Source organism: Gossypium raimondii, chromosome 4 (assembly GCF_025698545.1).
Source record: "Gossypium raimondii isolate GPD5lz chromosome 4, ASM2569854v1, whole genome shotgun sequence".
NCBI classification, from domain to species: Eukaryota; Viridiplantae; Streptophyta; class Magnoliopsida; order Malvales; family Malvaceae; genus Gossypium; species Gossypium raimondii.
Window position 1 is genome coordinate 47790555 of NC_068568.1, and position 15272 is coordinate 47805826.

At 30.2% G+C, this 15272-nt stretch overlaps 1 protein-coding gene across 1 annotated transcript; it reads left to right on the top strand.

The window, feature by feature from the left end:
- The first annotated feature begins 427 nt into the window (after window positions 1-427).
- On the top strand, window positions 428-12344 carry LOC105779647 (serine/threonine-protein kinase D6PKL2). The gene is given in 3 exon segments (XM_012603494.2): window positions 428-443; window positions 8075-8699; window positions 11403-12344. Coding segments are annotated over 3 exon segments (1428 nt in total). The 3' UTR covers window positions 12190-12344.
- The last annotated feature ends 2928 nt before the right edge of the window (window positions 12345-15272 follow it).

Consider the following 15272-nt stretch of genomic DNA (forward strand, 5'->3'; position numbering starts at 1 on the left):
ATGAAATATTATGCGAACCATATATGTATGAACCCTATATGTGCAAACCTTGTATGTGTGAACCCTCTATATACATGTGAACCTATTATGTATATGGTAGTCGAACTAAGCATGTTAATTTGCATGAAGAAACTGTATATGTGAAATGGTTTTTAGTTCACATAAAGTAATTGCATATGTGAAATTGATATGAAATAATTGCATAAATACATGCCAACTATTGTTGGTATGAAAATCCATACACCGTATTGAAAGGTAAATGTGCTTGATAAGCATAGTAATTAATTATTGATTGATAAATAGCATGACATGTTGAATCTTTGTGCATGGTTACATGAAATTGGGAATAGAGGACAGAGGAGTTCTATAGGAGAAAATGGCAAATCAAGTCCACACCGAAAGTTAGTACTACACGAAGTAGGCAGCAATGTCATCGAAATCAGGTAAATCAGGATGATAGTTTAAAATGTCATCAAAACCGGGCAACCAGGATGGTAAGTTATTGTAGTAAAAGCCATTGTCACGGATGATAAGTGAACAGCCATTGTCACCAGAAAAAAAAAATCCAGGATGGTCAGTTATTAATATGGGTTTTAGAGTGCCGAACGATGCTTGAGGGCAGATAGGATGGACGGGTGGGAATTTAAAATTCATAATTGCATCGCATCATGAACATAATTTGTACATGCACTGATTTACTGAATGTTCCATACATTATGCTTAATTGCTATGTTGCTATAAATTGAATGCTTTATTGTTTGTATGATTATTTATAATGATTTAAAATTAGGCTCACACTGAGTTGTCATAAGCTCACTCCCCCTTTTCTTACCTCTCAGGTAACATAGAAAACTAGGGCGCAGAATAACATTAGAGGAACCTCGGACTAGCAGCTCGTTTTTCTTTTATTATTGTTTTAAAGTTTCCATTAAATTTTTCCTTAATCGTTTTTGGGGTTGTAATTTTTATCTATTTCTTGCTTCTTCATCTTAGGCTTGGGATATACTTAGTTAATACTCTAATAATTGCATGCTATATATGTAGTTTAGAAAACTATTATTCTTATTATTATTTTCCGTTACTTTGCAAAATAAGTAAAGATTTGAAAAGTCTTTTTAAACTTTAACCGTTTTTCTCAAAAAGAAAACTTCACATTAATAATTTTGTAATTGATTAAATAAGTAAAGTTGGTTTAAATAATGAATATTTTTCTAAAAAAAAAGAGTGGTTTTCATACAAACCAGCTCAAGCAAAAGAATGGCTTTATTGGGTCACTTCGGTGATCAATGTAATGCCTTCGACTTAGCCTAGTCTGAGTCGGGGATGTTATATAGTATCAATTATCAAAGGTACGACCTCCTTCCATGATCACTTCATCAATTTTTTTAGTGACAATGCACTTGTTGTTAGTAAAATTAACCAACATACCTTGATCACAAAGTTGACTAATACTTGCTAGATTAGTCTTGAGATCATCTGCAAGCAACACGTTCTTCAAATGAGGCATGCCTGGAACATTCAAGGTATGTTGGAACATTCAAATCTGTTTGGGGTATGATTGAAAAGTGTAAATTTTGCTTTTGTCTGCATTGAAGACTTGGTCAATAAAAACAACCGATTTTGTATAATAATTGATGATTAAATTCGTGTTTTTTATATATAATATTTATTTTTATTTATAACCTCTATTTAATTTTTAAAATTATTATAATAATTATGTTAATTGAATTAAAACACAATCATTTGAAGAATATTTAATCTCAAATAGATGATTGAGAAATAACAAATGGAGAAAATTAAATAGAAGGAAAGCCAAGAAGTAGATAACTACGTTTCATTACAGGACAACAATTGCCAAAATCATAAAATATTAGAAGCATCAAAACATTTTGGCAATTGTTGTCATGTAATGAAACATAGTTGTCTTGGTGCTTCTAATATTTTATGATTTTCTACATAAAACCTCATTTATGGATCGAAAAATTGCAACGTATATAAATTTATAAGTAATAGAAATATTATTATTACGTATTTTCAATATTTGGTATTTATTTTAATCTTAAATATTTGGTAACTTTTAGTGCTTATTTTTTCTATTTATAAAATTAAAATTGAGACTTTGGGTAAAAAATTGTATAAAAATAAATAAAGCTTTGATTGAAATATTAAAATTAAAATACTAAAATTATGGCCGTTGGATATTATTAATAAAATTGTTTTGGTTTAGAAAAAATTTATGACTTTTAGATTCAAATCTCGTCATGTTTACATTTTCTATATTTCATATAAAAGGATAAAAATAATAATAATAACCTTTATTATATATTTGTTATTTTGAAAACGATTGAAATATTTGACAATTTCTTAATTGAATTGTAAATTTATTGATCGATGACATCAACCCAATCAACCATAATTAATTAATTTGTTTGTAAAAATACTTCGATGATAATATATGCAATAGTATTCTTTAAAAAATGTTAACTTTATACGTACAATACGGTTAAATAAATTGACAATTTCCTAACCTATACTAGTCTAAAAGGCCAATAATGGTTAGTCCTGCTCATGGGCTATGCCACCCGTCTAGACCTGATGCCCCACCAAAAAAATGAGAGGGTTTGGACAAAAATATGAGACACGAAAAATGGGCTCGGGTAAAATTTAAACATGTTTTCTATATGGATTAGGCCTTGGGCAAAATAATTATATTAATTATATATGTTAAATAATAATTATATATATTTATATTAAATCACTAACCCAATAATAATTAAACTCATTACCCACAAAACCTTAAAAAAGAAAACATTTCCATATAAAATTTTAAAATTTATATTCAATACAACCAAACGTTTATTATATTTATTCGTGTTTTTAATATAAATACTTTTAATATATTTTTAATGTGTTAGAAAACTTTTATTTTAGCGTTCTTTTAGTGCATTCAGTGTATTATATTTTTAAAAATTTTATTGTTAAATAAAAATTAATCTAAAAAATCAAATATAGGCTGGCCACGCCCGAGTTTACCTTTCTTAAATTGGTTCGAGCTTAGAAAAAAATAAGCCCATTTTTCAGGCTGAACCGAGCTCAGGCTTGAAAAATTGATATAGATACCTTGTATGAGTCTGACCTGACCACTTCCATGAGCACCTCTAATAATGCGAGAAATTATGTTATGGACCCTTCCCACCACATCACCAATGGTCCCTTTCCAATTATTTAATGACATTTCAGTAATTTTTTCCATGTCATTAACACATAATTTTGGTAATTTTTTTTTTATTTTGAACTCCAAACCCAAAACCATGAACCTTAAACTCTGAACCTCGAATTCGAATCCTGAATCTTTAACTTGGGTTTCAAGGTCTGAGTTCGAGGTTTAGAGTTTAGATTTAGGGTTTAGAGTTTAGGGTTCGAGATTCAAGTTCAATGTTCATTGTTCAAGTTTGGGTTTTTGAGTTCAAGGTAAAAAATTTTACCAAAATTATATGTCAATGACATAGAAAAAATTCTTGAAATGTCATTAAATAATTAAAAAAAACCAAAATAATTTCTCCTAATAACAGCTTTTGAAAATTAAATTTTAGATTTAAAAAAAGAGAAAAAAATGGATTTTGATATTTCTCGAATACAATAACAAAGGTCATTATTAAAAGAAATTGAAGGTGGAGTAGATATATACTTGTAATTATCCTGCCATTTTGTCTTATTACTTTTGTCTGGGATATAATGAGATTGAAATATCTTATTTATAATTAAATTGATTTAGTCATATATTGGTTTTAAAATTTATTCAGTAATTATATGCCACTTTCAAACTGCCTTTTTTCTTTATTATTTACTAAATTTAAACTTAAATCTGTCATTTATTTTTGGCATTCTCATGTATACACCCATATTTGAAAGCTACACATGATATGGGGATTTGGAAAACTTTGACTAAATGCCTCTTTTAACTTATTATTCAAGGTTGGATAATTAAAAATGTTTCCTTGTTTTTTTAATACATTTATAACTAATTTTATACATTTCAGTCTCTTATAATTAGGCCTGATCATTGGTCGGGTCGAGTCAATACAAATTTTAGATTTATCTTTTAGAGTTTAGAGTTTAGGCAGGGGTGAAGCCAGAATAATTTTTTAGGGGGCTGAATGAAATTTTAATTTTTTTTATAGTCTATATCTTTATAATTTTTAAGGGATTAAATCAAATTTTTATAATTTTAGGGGGGCCAAAGTAAAATTTTACCTTTACTAATTTAAATTTTTTTTAAAAAATTAAGGACTTAAATAGAAATTTTACATTTCAAGGGGGCTACGGCCACTGCCAGCCCCCCTAAATTCGCCACTGGGTTTAGGGTCGGGTCAATGAAAGAAAAAAATTTAATTTGCTCAAAACGAAAAAAATATAATGATCGATTGTATAATTTAACCTAAAATTTTCATTTGAAATGATGATTTAACGTGCCACGTCAGTTTACCACCGTTAACAGCAATTAACGCTCAGTGACTAAAATGTTACAATATGATAACGTAAGTGGCTAAAATGTAACCTGAGGAAAAAAATGAATATTTTGGTAGTTTACCCTTTAATTATCAATTAAGTTATTAGAACACTTAATATAATATTTTAATATTATACTACATGAAAATTTTTTAAATATTAAATGATAATGTAGTATAATTTTAGAGTGTCACATTATTAATTTTTTTTTATTTTTTAAGTTAAGGAATCAAAATAGGTTTAGTTGAATTCAAATGTCAAAGTGGACAAAAAAAAAGTAATAGTCGATTAATTGTAACGACCGGATAGTCACGGGTGTCGAAAAGTGTATTTTCGAGACTCCGTTGGTTAATTAGGTTTTTGTAGGTGAATTTGCATGAATTAAGAGAAATTAGGTATAAGAACTAAATTGCATAAAGAGTGAAAGTTGAATTACAGATTAAAGAAAAACTAAAGGGACTAAATAGATAATTATTCCATTACTTATAAAGGAGGCGGCATAAGATAGATATTTATAAAACTTAAAGTTAAAAATATATATTATAATACTATAATATTATATCTTAATTATTAAGTATATATTATATTATATATTATAATAAGTAAATATAATAAATAAAAGAAACGAAAAGAAATAGAAACGAAACAGAATAGAAATGAAACAGGGAGAAAAAGAAAGAAAAGGGAAAGAAAGAAAGGAGAAATTAGGGTTTCAAAGTTCAAAGCTTAATTGGTAAGTTAATTTAGTCTTTTTTTTCTTGTAATTTTTATGTTTTTAGAATCTTAATATTAAATACTACTTAACCTATGTTGAAATTTTAGAAAATATCAAATTTTAGATGTTGTTCATGTTGAATAATTTAAGTATTTGGATTAAATTGATAGAATTTTAAGTTAGAAATGAAAAAGGGATTGAATTGTAAAATAAATTATAAGTTTTGAGTAATAGGGACTAAATTATAAAAAAATTAAAATTTAGGGATTTGAATTAAATTAGAGAGTTGAATTTAGTCTAAAGTGGAAATTGAATGAAAATATGGAATTAGTTTTGAAGAAATAAAGTTAGCCTCGGTTTAGGGACTAAATTAGAATTTAGACAAAAAGTTGAATAAAAATTGAAATATTCAATGTGAAATTGTATTGTATTGATGAATTTTAATTGCTTTAATTCCGTAGCTAACGTCGTACCGGAACCCTTGACTAAAAAGGGAAAAGGTAAAGTCGACGAGGAATAGCTCAGAATTTTCGGTTTGTATTTCTATAATCCGAATTTAGTTGTTAATTGTTATAATTCAATTTAATGTATATGGTAAGTGTTGAGGTGAGAATTATTGTGTTTTGCAATTGAAATGGATTGATTTAGTATGTGATGAATTTATTAAATTTATATTGATTGAATTTGTATATATATTGATTATATATTGATTATTTGAATTGAATTGAATATTGGTTGTATTTGAAAAGTGAAATTAAACCCTATTAATTGTATCGGGCTGAGTCAGATATAGATGGCATGCCATAGGATTGGAAGAGTTCAGGGATTTCTTTGACTTCGAGTCGATGATACACTGGGTGTTAAATTATTACTTCGGATAAATTCGATGAGGTATTGGGTACCAATTTACTTCGGCATGGCCGATGAGACATTGGGTATCAACTTATTACTTCGAATTATCCGATGAGGCACTGGGTGCTAAACTGGTGTGTTTTTTTTGGATCCGTGTATCCGTCCGAATCCATGTCATGTTAATAGGGGTTATTGAATAAAATAATGTTATGATTGATATTGAGTGGTGATTTGAAATATGGTTAGAGACATATGATTTGTGTATTTATGAATTGAATATGGATGAACAATATTGTTGTTCAAATGATTTGTGTTCATATTGTGAAAAGCTATCTGGGATAGCAAATGATAAAAATTGAATGTATTATAAATACCTTATTTATGAATTGAATAATTGTATGACTATAGTTATTGTATGTTATATTATTTTACTTTTAAGCATTCGGATTATAGAAACACCACTGAGTTTATACTCAGCGTACGGATTGTTTTCCGTGCACAGGTTAGGTTAAAGTCAGATTGCCGATTCAACATCCATCAACGATACCAAACTCAAAACGTGATGATGTATATTTCTTTTTGTGTCGGCACGTACTTAGGATGTCTTATACTTGTCATTTTGGGAAGTGAATGTAAATGATGTTATAAGATGATATTGGTTACTTATATACATGAATATACGTGTTAAGTTGAGGTTTAATATGGCATGTTTAAGTTAATGTTTAAATGAACATGAAATAGGTAAAATAGATTAAATTTGGCATGTTTACAAGTTGGATTTGAATGATGTTCTATTGATATGTTTTATTGATATAATTGTGGTACCTATGAGGGTACATTGGTTAGGAAACTAGGATGATTGTTTTGACATGTTTTAAAGGTATTAAATCGTGTTTTAAAGTGATTGAACGATTAATTTTTGAGTTGTTTGGTGTTCAAGGTTGCAGGGAAGGGTAAACTTGATGTTTAAGGTTCATTTTGAGTCCACACGTCCAGACAGACGGGCGTGTGACTGGACTGTGTGAGACACACGGTTAACACATGGGCGTGTGTCCCCTGCACCTAGGAAAATTTTTGAAATTTTGCGAAAAATTCCTGGAGTACCCGATTTAGTCCCGATTTGTTTCTAACACATATTTTGAGCCTCGAGGGCTCATAAAGGGGACAATATGATTAAATTATGGTGTGTATGCTAGATGATTATATAATGTTCATATTTGATCTGAAAAGTCTGGTAATGCTCCCTAACCCTATTCCGACGACGGATAAGGGTTAGGGGGCACTGTTCCAAAGTCTTAGCTCGATTGGCATTTGCATTTTTGCCAATGCAGGAGGATATGTGTTCGAGGGTGTTGAGGTGCATTTATACTTCTATTTAAGGGTTGAGATGAGTTATGGTACTGCGAAATTTAAAATAAAAAATTTATGTTATCTCTATTTTAAACTTTAATCATTTATTTCATATTTTTTAATTACATTGCTAAAAAAAATCAACCATTATTACATTTAATAATTCCTATAAATAAGATAAAATCAGTAGTAAAGCCAGTGGACTAGTAGGGTCTCGATCCCTTTAAAATGGAAAATTTTCATTTAAGCCCTTTTATAATTTATAAATTTTAAATAGTAATGGTAAATTTATACTTTGGCTTACCAAAATGATAAAATTTGATCTACTCCTTTAAAAACAATAAAGATATAGACTATTGAAATGATTAAATAACATTTTTATTATTGTAAAATATATAATTTAATTCGATCCCAAAAAATTTTCGACTTCTCCAATGATAAAATCCAACCTTAAATAACACAAAACGTTTAAGATTTAGATTATGATTTTTTTTTTAAAGGGCAGCTAGTGATGAATGCAATTTATTTTTCTAAATTAGCCATATTTACTTTTAGGTACAATAATAATAATTCATTCAATTCAAGGATTTATAAAAGGAAAGAAAAATAATCCAATAATGGAAGTAAATAAAGGGAAGATGGATTGAGTGGGCCCCTGCATACAATAAGAAACTCTACCACGTGGCTCATCCTGATGTTGCCGGCCCATGCCTCCCTTTTAAAAATCCTCTCCCTCTCTCCCTCTTTTTCCCACACATCCGAGGCCGAAAAAGCGTCTCTCTGCCACCATGCAACAATGCATCGATGACCTTGACAACCTTAGCTTCACCACCACTTCCACCACCGTTCCCGAAACCAAGCGTAGCACCAGTTCGGGTTCCGAAGCCTCCAACCTAGTGCCACGCGACCCTTGTTGGCATGCCATCCGACGTGCCACCGCGCTGACCTTAGAGGACCTACGGTTCATTCACCGCCTAGGCAGCGGTGACATAGGGAGCGTTTACCTTGTGGAAGTGAAGGGGGGTAGCAGTGGTTGCGTTTTGGCTGCCAAGGTGATGGATAAGAAGGAGCTGATGAGCAGGAAGAAAGAAAGTAGGGCAAGGATTGAGAGGGAAATATTGGAATCATTGGACCATCCTTTTCTGCCAACCTTATATGCCACTTTAGACTGTCCCAGGTGGTCTTGTCTGCTGACCGAATTTTGCCCCGGCGGCGACCTTCATGTTCTCCGTCAACGACAACCCGACAGACGATTTCATGAGGCTGCAGTCCGGTACGCATTTATTTATATTTATGTCTAGAGGTTAACCATTTGTTACACACTGTGCATTGCATGTGGGCTCCATCGTTAAGATATTGTGATTTCTTCTTAAATTATATTTAAAAAATGATACATAAAATTATGCATTTAAATTATATTTAAAACAAAGATAAAAATTTTCAAATTTGATTCATTTATAATACATAAAATTATACTATTAAATAGTAATTTCTCGTTTAAATTCATGGCTAAATATAAATGATTTTAAAATACTTCACTTGAATTATGGTAGATGCATGATTGCATAAAATATAATTAGTTAAAATTAAGGGTGAGTGTTCGATCGAATCAAATGAATAAATTTTGAGTTAACGAGTCCTATTTTATTATCTTAACTCTATTTGAATTTTTTAATCAAATCGAGTGAAATGAAATTCGAGTCGAGTTAAATAGAGTGAAATTGTTCAATTAAACTAAAAATTAAACTTGTCAAATTAAAATCTTGTTACAGTATAACTAATTTCAAGTTAGAGCACATAAATTTAAAACCATATATATTTGAAAAAGTTTCAAAGCAAAATAAAAAAAGAATTTAGTATGATAAACTTGAATCATTAATTAACTTATTTAGCTCCCAAAATTATTATTTTAGAAAAAAATTAAAATTTTAACTTTATTTATATATTTTTTAGAATTTTTATAATATTTTAGAAATATAGATTTTAGAATTTTTATAAATATTTTGAATTTTTTTTGTAATTTTTGTTGAGAGAGACCAATTTGTTCATTTTCAAAATTGACAGAGACCAAAAGGGTGTCTACACCGATCTATTATTCAAATTGTAAAATTCAACTTAGACTCGAACTTGAAACTCAAAATACTTATTCAAGTTTACTCAAATAACTCGAAATCCAAATTTTTTTCAATTTTTTGAATCGAATCGAGTTTTACTTATCTTAATTTAAATGATAACTTTTTCATGGTAAAGTGTTGGGGTTTTATGAAATTTTATATTTTGTCCTTATGTTATTCTAATTACCTTTATAGAATCGCATTTCATGTTTTCTTTTTCAATTATATTATTTTTCTAATTATTTTGTCAAAAAGGAAAGAGAAGATTTTATAAAGGTACTCAGAATGCATTTTAGTGATTATATATTAATTCTTTTGTTATATTGCGAAAATCATTTGAAATTCGAGTTTGATATTTTTTAATATAATACTTATATTATTTTTAATTTAATTTGTTATTTATATTTGACAAAAATACATATTTTAGTGTGCAAAGGTAATAATATTAACATTTAAGTATTTAATTGGGTTTTAAAATTGATTTGATTGAAGTTGTTTATTAATATTATTAGGTTTGAATTTTTCATGATTTTGTTAATAGAATAAATTTAGTGTTAATTGTGAATTTGTTTAATTTTGTGTGTATAGTCGATATATGTGATTTAATTCGCTTTACAGGAGCTTTGACGAAAATTAATTACTAATATTATTAACTAATTATGAATTTTAATCAAATCAACTCAAAATCTCAGATTAAATATTAAAAGTTAACCTTGTTACCTTCAAGTACAAAAATGTATAACTTTTATCAAATACAAGTACCATATTGGACCAAAAATAACACAAGTACCACATTTAAAAAGTGTCAAACTCAAATACCAAATTATATATTAAGTGATAACAAAATATCTCCTTTTCAGATCTTGTAAAAAGATAGGGGTGAATTGAGAGAGTTAGTTGGTGAGGTTAGGTTAATTTTTTAATAAATTATAAATACAAATTGCAATTATAGACAATATAATTAGAATTAGAATCAATATCATTCAAAGTATGATAAAATGATTAGACTTCACGAAAGCGAGTCATGGGGTTGATAAGTTTTTCGTAGGAATATAGTAAAATATTAAAAAATATTGTGTAATAAAAATACACGCCAATATACCAAATACTAACCCATATATAATTATTTTTTTGTTAGATTATTTTGTTTAATCACAATTGGCTCATTAGTTTTGAACATTGACCAAAGCTTTAGAATATATGTTATTATTGGGTTAAAATATGTCATAGGCCCTTTTACTTTTTATAAATTTGGAATTTAGTCTTGGTACTTTTATTTTTAGGAATGTAGTTCTTTTACTTTTCAGTATTCAAAATTCAAGTCCAATTATTAATATTGTTACATTTGTCAGTTTGACATGTTGAAATAAGAAAATACTCACTTGGTAATCATGTAACTAAAAAATTGACATTGTAATAAACCTAAATTTAACAAAATAATTTTATCAGTATTAACAGTTAGCCTGCCAAATTCATATCATATAACTTGAACAATATATGCTTGATTTGGTTATGGAGCGTGGTAAAGATGCATGAATATAATTAGAGGTGTTCATGGGTCAGCTCGGGTTGGGTTTGAGCCGGGCTTATGCATGATATTGGCACACTATATGCTCGCCCAAGTTTGGCCCCGTGCAAAATATGGGCCTAAAATATTGCCCAAACTCGTTCATATTTATAATGGTTAACCCAAACTCATTTTAAATCTGCCCAAATTATATTTTAAAATTAATAATTTTATATATTTTTATTTATATTTCCGTCCCTAAATCATGGTTGAGCATTGAGTGTGTTGTTGACGCACCATTATTATTGCGCATGGCATTCCATTTTTTTACCAACCCTTTATCAATGTTAAGCAGGTTTTATGCATCCGAAGTTGTGGTTGCTCTAGAATACCTACATATGATGGGAATTATCTACCGTGATCTCAAGCCTGAGAACGTGCTAGTAAGATCAGACGGTCACATCATGTTGACCGATTTTGACCTTTCCTTAAGGAGTGATAATACATCAGCCGCATCGGCGGCTCACCTTGTCTCTGATCAAAACACATCATATTCATCGTCAACAAATTTATCAACTGCGACTCCTTTTGACAAATCCTCATGCATTTTACCAAGCTGCATAGTTCCCGTCGTCTCATGTTTCCAACCTAAACATAAACGCAAACGTAGGAAAAACTCCATGCATCGTGGTGCCTTCGAGATCGTAGCCGAGCCGGTCGATGTTCGATCAATGTCCTTCGTGGGAACCCACGAGTACTTGGCCCCAGAGATCGTATCAGGCGAGGGTCATGGCAACGCGGTGGATTGGTGGACGCTAGGGATATTCATATTCGAAATGTTCTATGGTGTAACACCATTTAAAGGGATTGACCATGAGTTAACGCTAGCTAATATTTTGGCTCGGGCACTTGAGTTCCCTAAGGAACCATCGATTCCAGCCTCGGCTAAGGACTTGATTACACAACTCTTGATGAAGGAGCCGAGTAGGCGAATGGGATCAGCCATGGGTGCGACGGCAATTAAGCACCACCAATTCTTTGATGGAGTTAATTGGGCACTATTGAGATGTACACCACCGCCTTACACTCCCCGACCGGAGGCGACGGATAATAGCACAGACAGTTCATTTGAGTATTACTAGAGACCAAGACCCAAACCTCTCAAACTCTAAATATTCAAAATTGCAAACTTTATTCATAGGGAAACAAAGCATGTAGAAGATTCCACTTGTTTGCTTCCTTGTCTGGGCCATTAAGGATTTGCTGAAATATTCAATCATACTATTTGTTTCAATTACGTTGAAGTCCCAAATACACCACTCTACTTCTGTTTATTTTATTCTTTCAACAAAAAGTTTCGTTTATTTTATGCTCAAACATTTGTAATTATATATAAATTTGTTTGTTAATTAATTTTTCCCTATCGGATGTATCCATTTTATTATAATACTAGGGTAGATATGCCCATGGTTCACATTGGGTATCCCCATCTCACGGGTCGCGGATTAAAATCCGTGACAAATGCGCACAAAACGACTCATAGAGGTCAATTGATTAAATGAGGAACATTCAATCTGCTTGAACTGGCTCAATTTGTGGAACATGTGGAGAAGTCCATCTACTTGAAGTCTTGGTGACCCAGTACTGAAGTACTTAAGAAAAATTAGGGTTGCAATAGTAAATATGGAAAGTAATCTTAAAAGATATGTATTCTTATAAGATTTGATTTTGTAATATTATAGGATTGTGTAAATCCCTTAAAAACCTCAATTGTAGATAGGCTTTAATCTAGACGGTCGGTGTGAAGTAAACTGTACTGTTGAATCTAGAGAAGCTTAACTATAAATAGAGCTTTCCCATTATATTCCATTCAAAGTTAGTGAATATAATTTGAGAGCATTTATTCAAACATTTTGCGAGTATTGCTTCTTTGTGGTTTTTCACATTCTTTCATTGGGTTGATTTAGACGAATTTGAAACAAAAAAAATTGTCTAACATCGCACGAATTGCGAGATTAAAAATCTAGCCCCGTAACATTGCCCCAAACATGTAAAAAAAATTCCAAATTAAAAACTGGGAGAACTTCATGTGAACAAGACAAGTCCTCTTCTATCGGTATTAATTGGAAAATAGAGTAGCCATTGTTAAAGCTTAGTGCAAATTACTACACCACCAACGCATTGGGCATTCCAAATAAATGTAAAAATATAGAAACAAAACTCTTAGACCCAAAGAACTTAAGGAGAGCAAGAATAATCCTCTTCCATTGGTGGTCATTGTTAAAAGAAAAATTAAAGCAATTAACAACATCACGAAGTTCATAATGTTTGGTCTCCTTCATAATCTCATTTTAACGTTAGTTTTATTGTTGTTTAAAATAGAGGGAAAAATTGAACTCTTTGTGTTGGTCTAATAGTTAAGGTGTTCATTGCTTCAGGTATAGTTTAGGTTCAAGTTGTGTTGCTCTTAAGATTTTACTCTCCTCTTGTAATATTTCTTATATTTGAAAACTAAACATAATGGTAACACCTAGAGTTTTCTTTTTCTTCTCTCTTTTTAAAGATAAATTCTTTGTCTTTCTTCGTTTGATTTCCTGTTGCATTCTTCGATTTCTCAAGATATCTTCCTACAAATATTTATCACTTACAAAAAGAATATGGTATGGTTTTATTAAAGAAATAAATGAGGCGTAAAAGATAATAAAAATATAAATGAAAGATGTATATAAATGTAATAATACCAACAAATGATACTACACTTCCAAGAAAAATGACAACCATGAATCCTTAAAAAGATTTATCTTTATGGACATAGAATAAACCTTGGCTATACTGAAAGGGAGATATCTCTTGACCAAGAAAGTGCTATGGCTAAGTAGGGAAGAACATCCTTATTGGAAGAAATTTTACACCCTTTCATAGACAAAAGTTAGGTAGAAAGGTTGTTCAATTACTAACAATTAATACGAATGCCATTTTTCACAAAGCAGATACAAAGTAATAGTGCTACTATTTGAGAATTATTATTTATTATTATTTTAAATAATAAAAGGAAGGCCTAAATACAATCTTGACATAGCACATTGGCTATCATAAGAAATTCTCAAGATATGTCTCCTAAAAGAATAGTTTGTTTGCTTCCATAGCTTAAGGACCAGCAAAGAAAATATCCCATTGGATTCCCATCTATTTAAATATCAGGGATCATTCAACAAATTTTCAATCAACCAAAAGAAACCTTGGTTTGGCATTTGATGGTATCAATAACACCACCTTCAGCCAAATTGATTCAAGTGTTAGACGATCCCTGTACGTACGAATGTAACCTACTTTCTTCGGCACTCCTATGTAGTTTGGGTTTAAAGGTCCGTTCGAAGAGTGGGAGGATTTGAATAAAAAATAAGGTCCGTTTTCTAAATGAGCTGGGCCTCGGATAAGATATTTTTGGCTCAAGCTCAGCTCAAATCTGGCTAAATTTTTTCATGTTGTTTTTCTACTATTTTGTTGTTATTGTTTGGATATTGTATAAATCTTGTTTTATTGTTAACTTTGCTATTATTTTAGAGGCATTTGCTTATTAAGTTGCAATTATCTTAGTGTTATTTAAGTATAAAATTTTTTTAAAGTATTTTCAATTTGTTAGGAAACATTTTTTTAATGTTTTTAGTGTATTTGATGTATTATATATTTTTTTTTAAATTTATTTTTATATACAAAATACTATAAAAAAATTAATACGAGTGGGCCGAATTAGACTCAGTTTAGCATTTTTTATCTGGGCCGAGCTTTGACAAAATTTTAGGTCCATTTTTTGGGTCAAGTCGTGTAACACCCCTAATCCGTCCCAATCGCCAGGATTGAGCTACAGAATACTACAGTATAAAATGGAACAATTACAGACCTTTAACAGATAATTCAAGTTATCAATCATAATATAAGTCATTCAAAACAAATTTAAACTTTTCTCGAACTTAGTACGAGCTTACATGAGCTCTAAAATTGGCTCAAGATGAAATCAGGACCAAATTATGAAGTTTGAACAATATAAAACAAACATTACGACGAGATTTTCTCCTCCTCAAATAGTACTTAAGAAGCGCCAAATTATAATTAACTTACGGATTTCAAGCCCAAGATAATACTTAAGAAGACACTAACTATATGTGGGTCTCAAAACTCCAAAATAAAGAAGTTCAAAATGCTCTACCATCAGACCAAACGCACA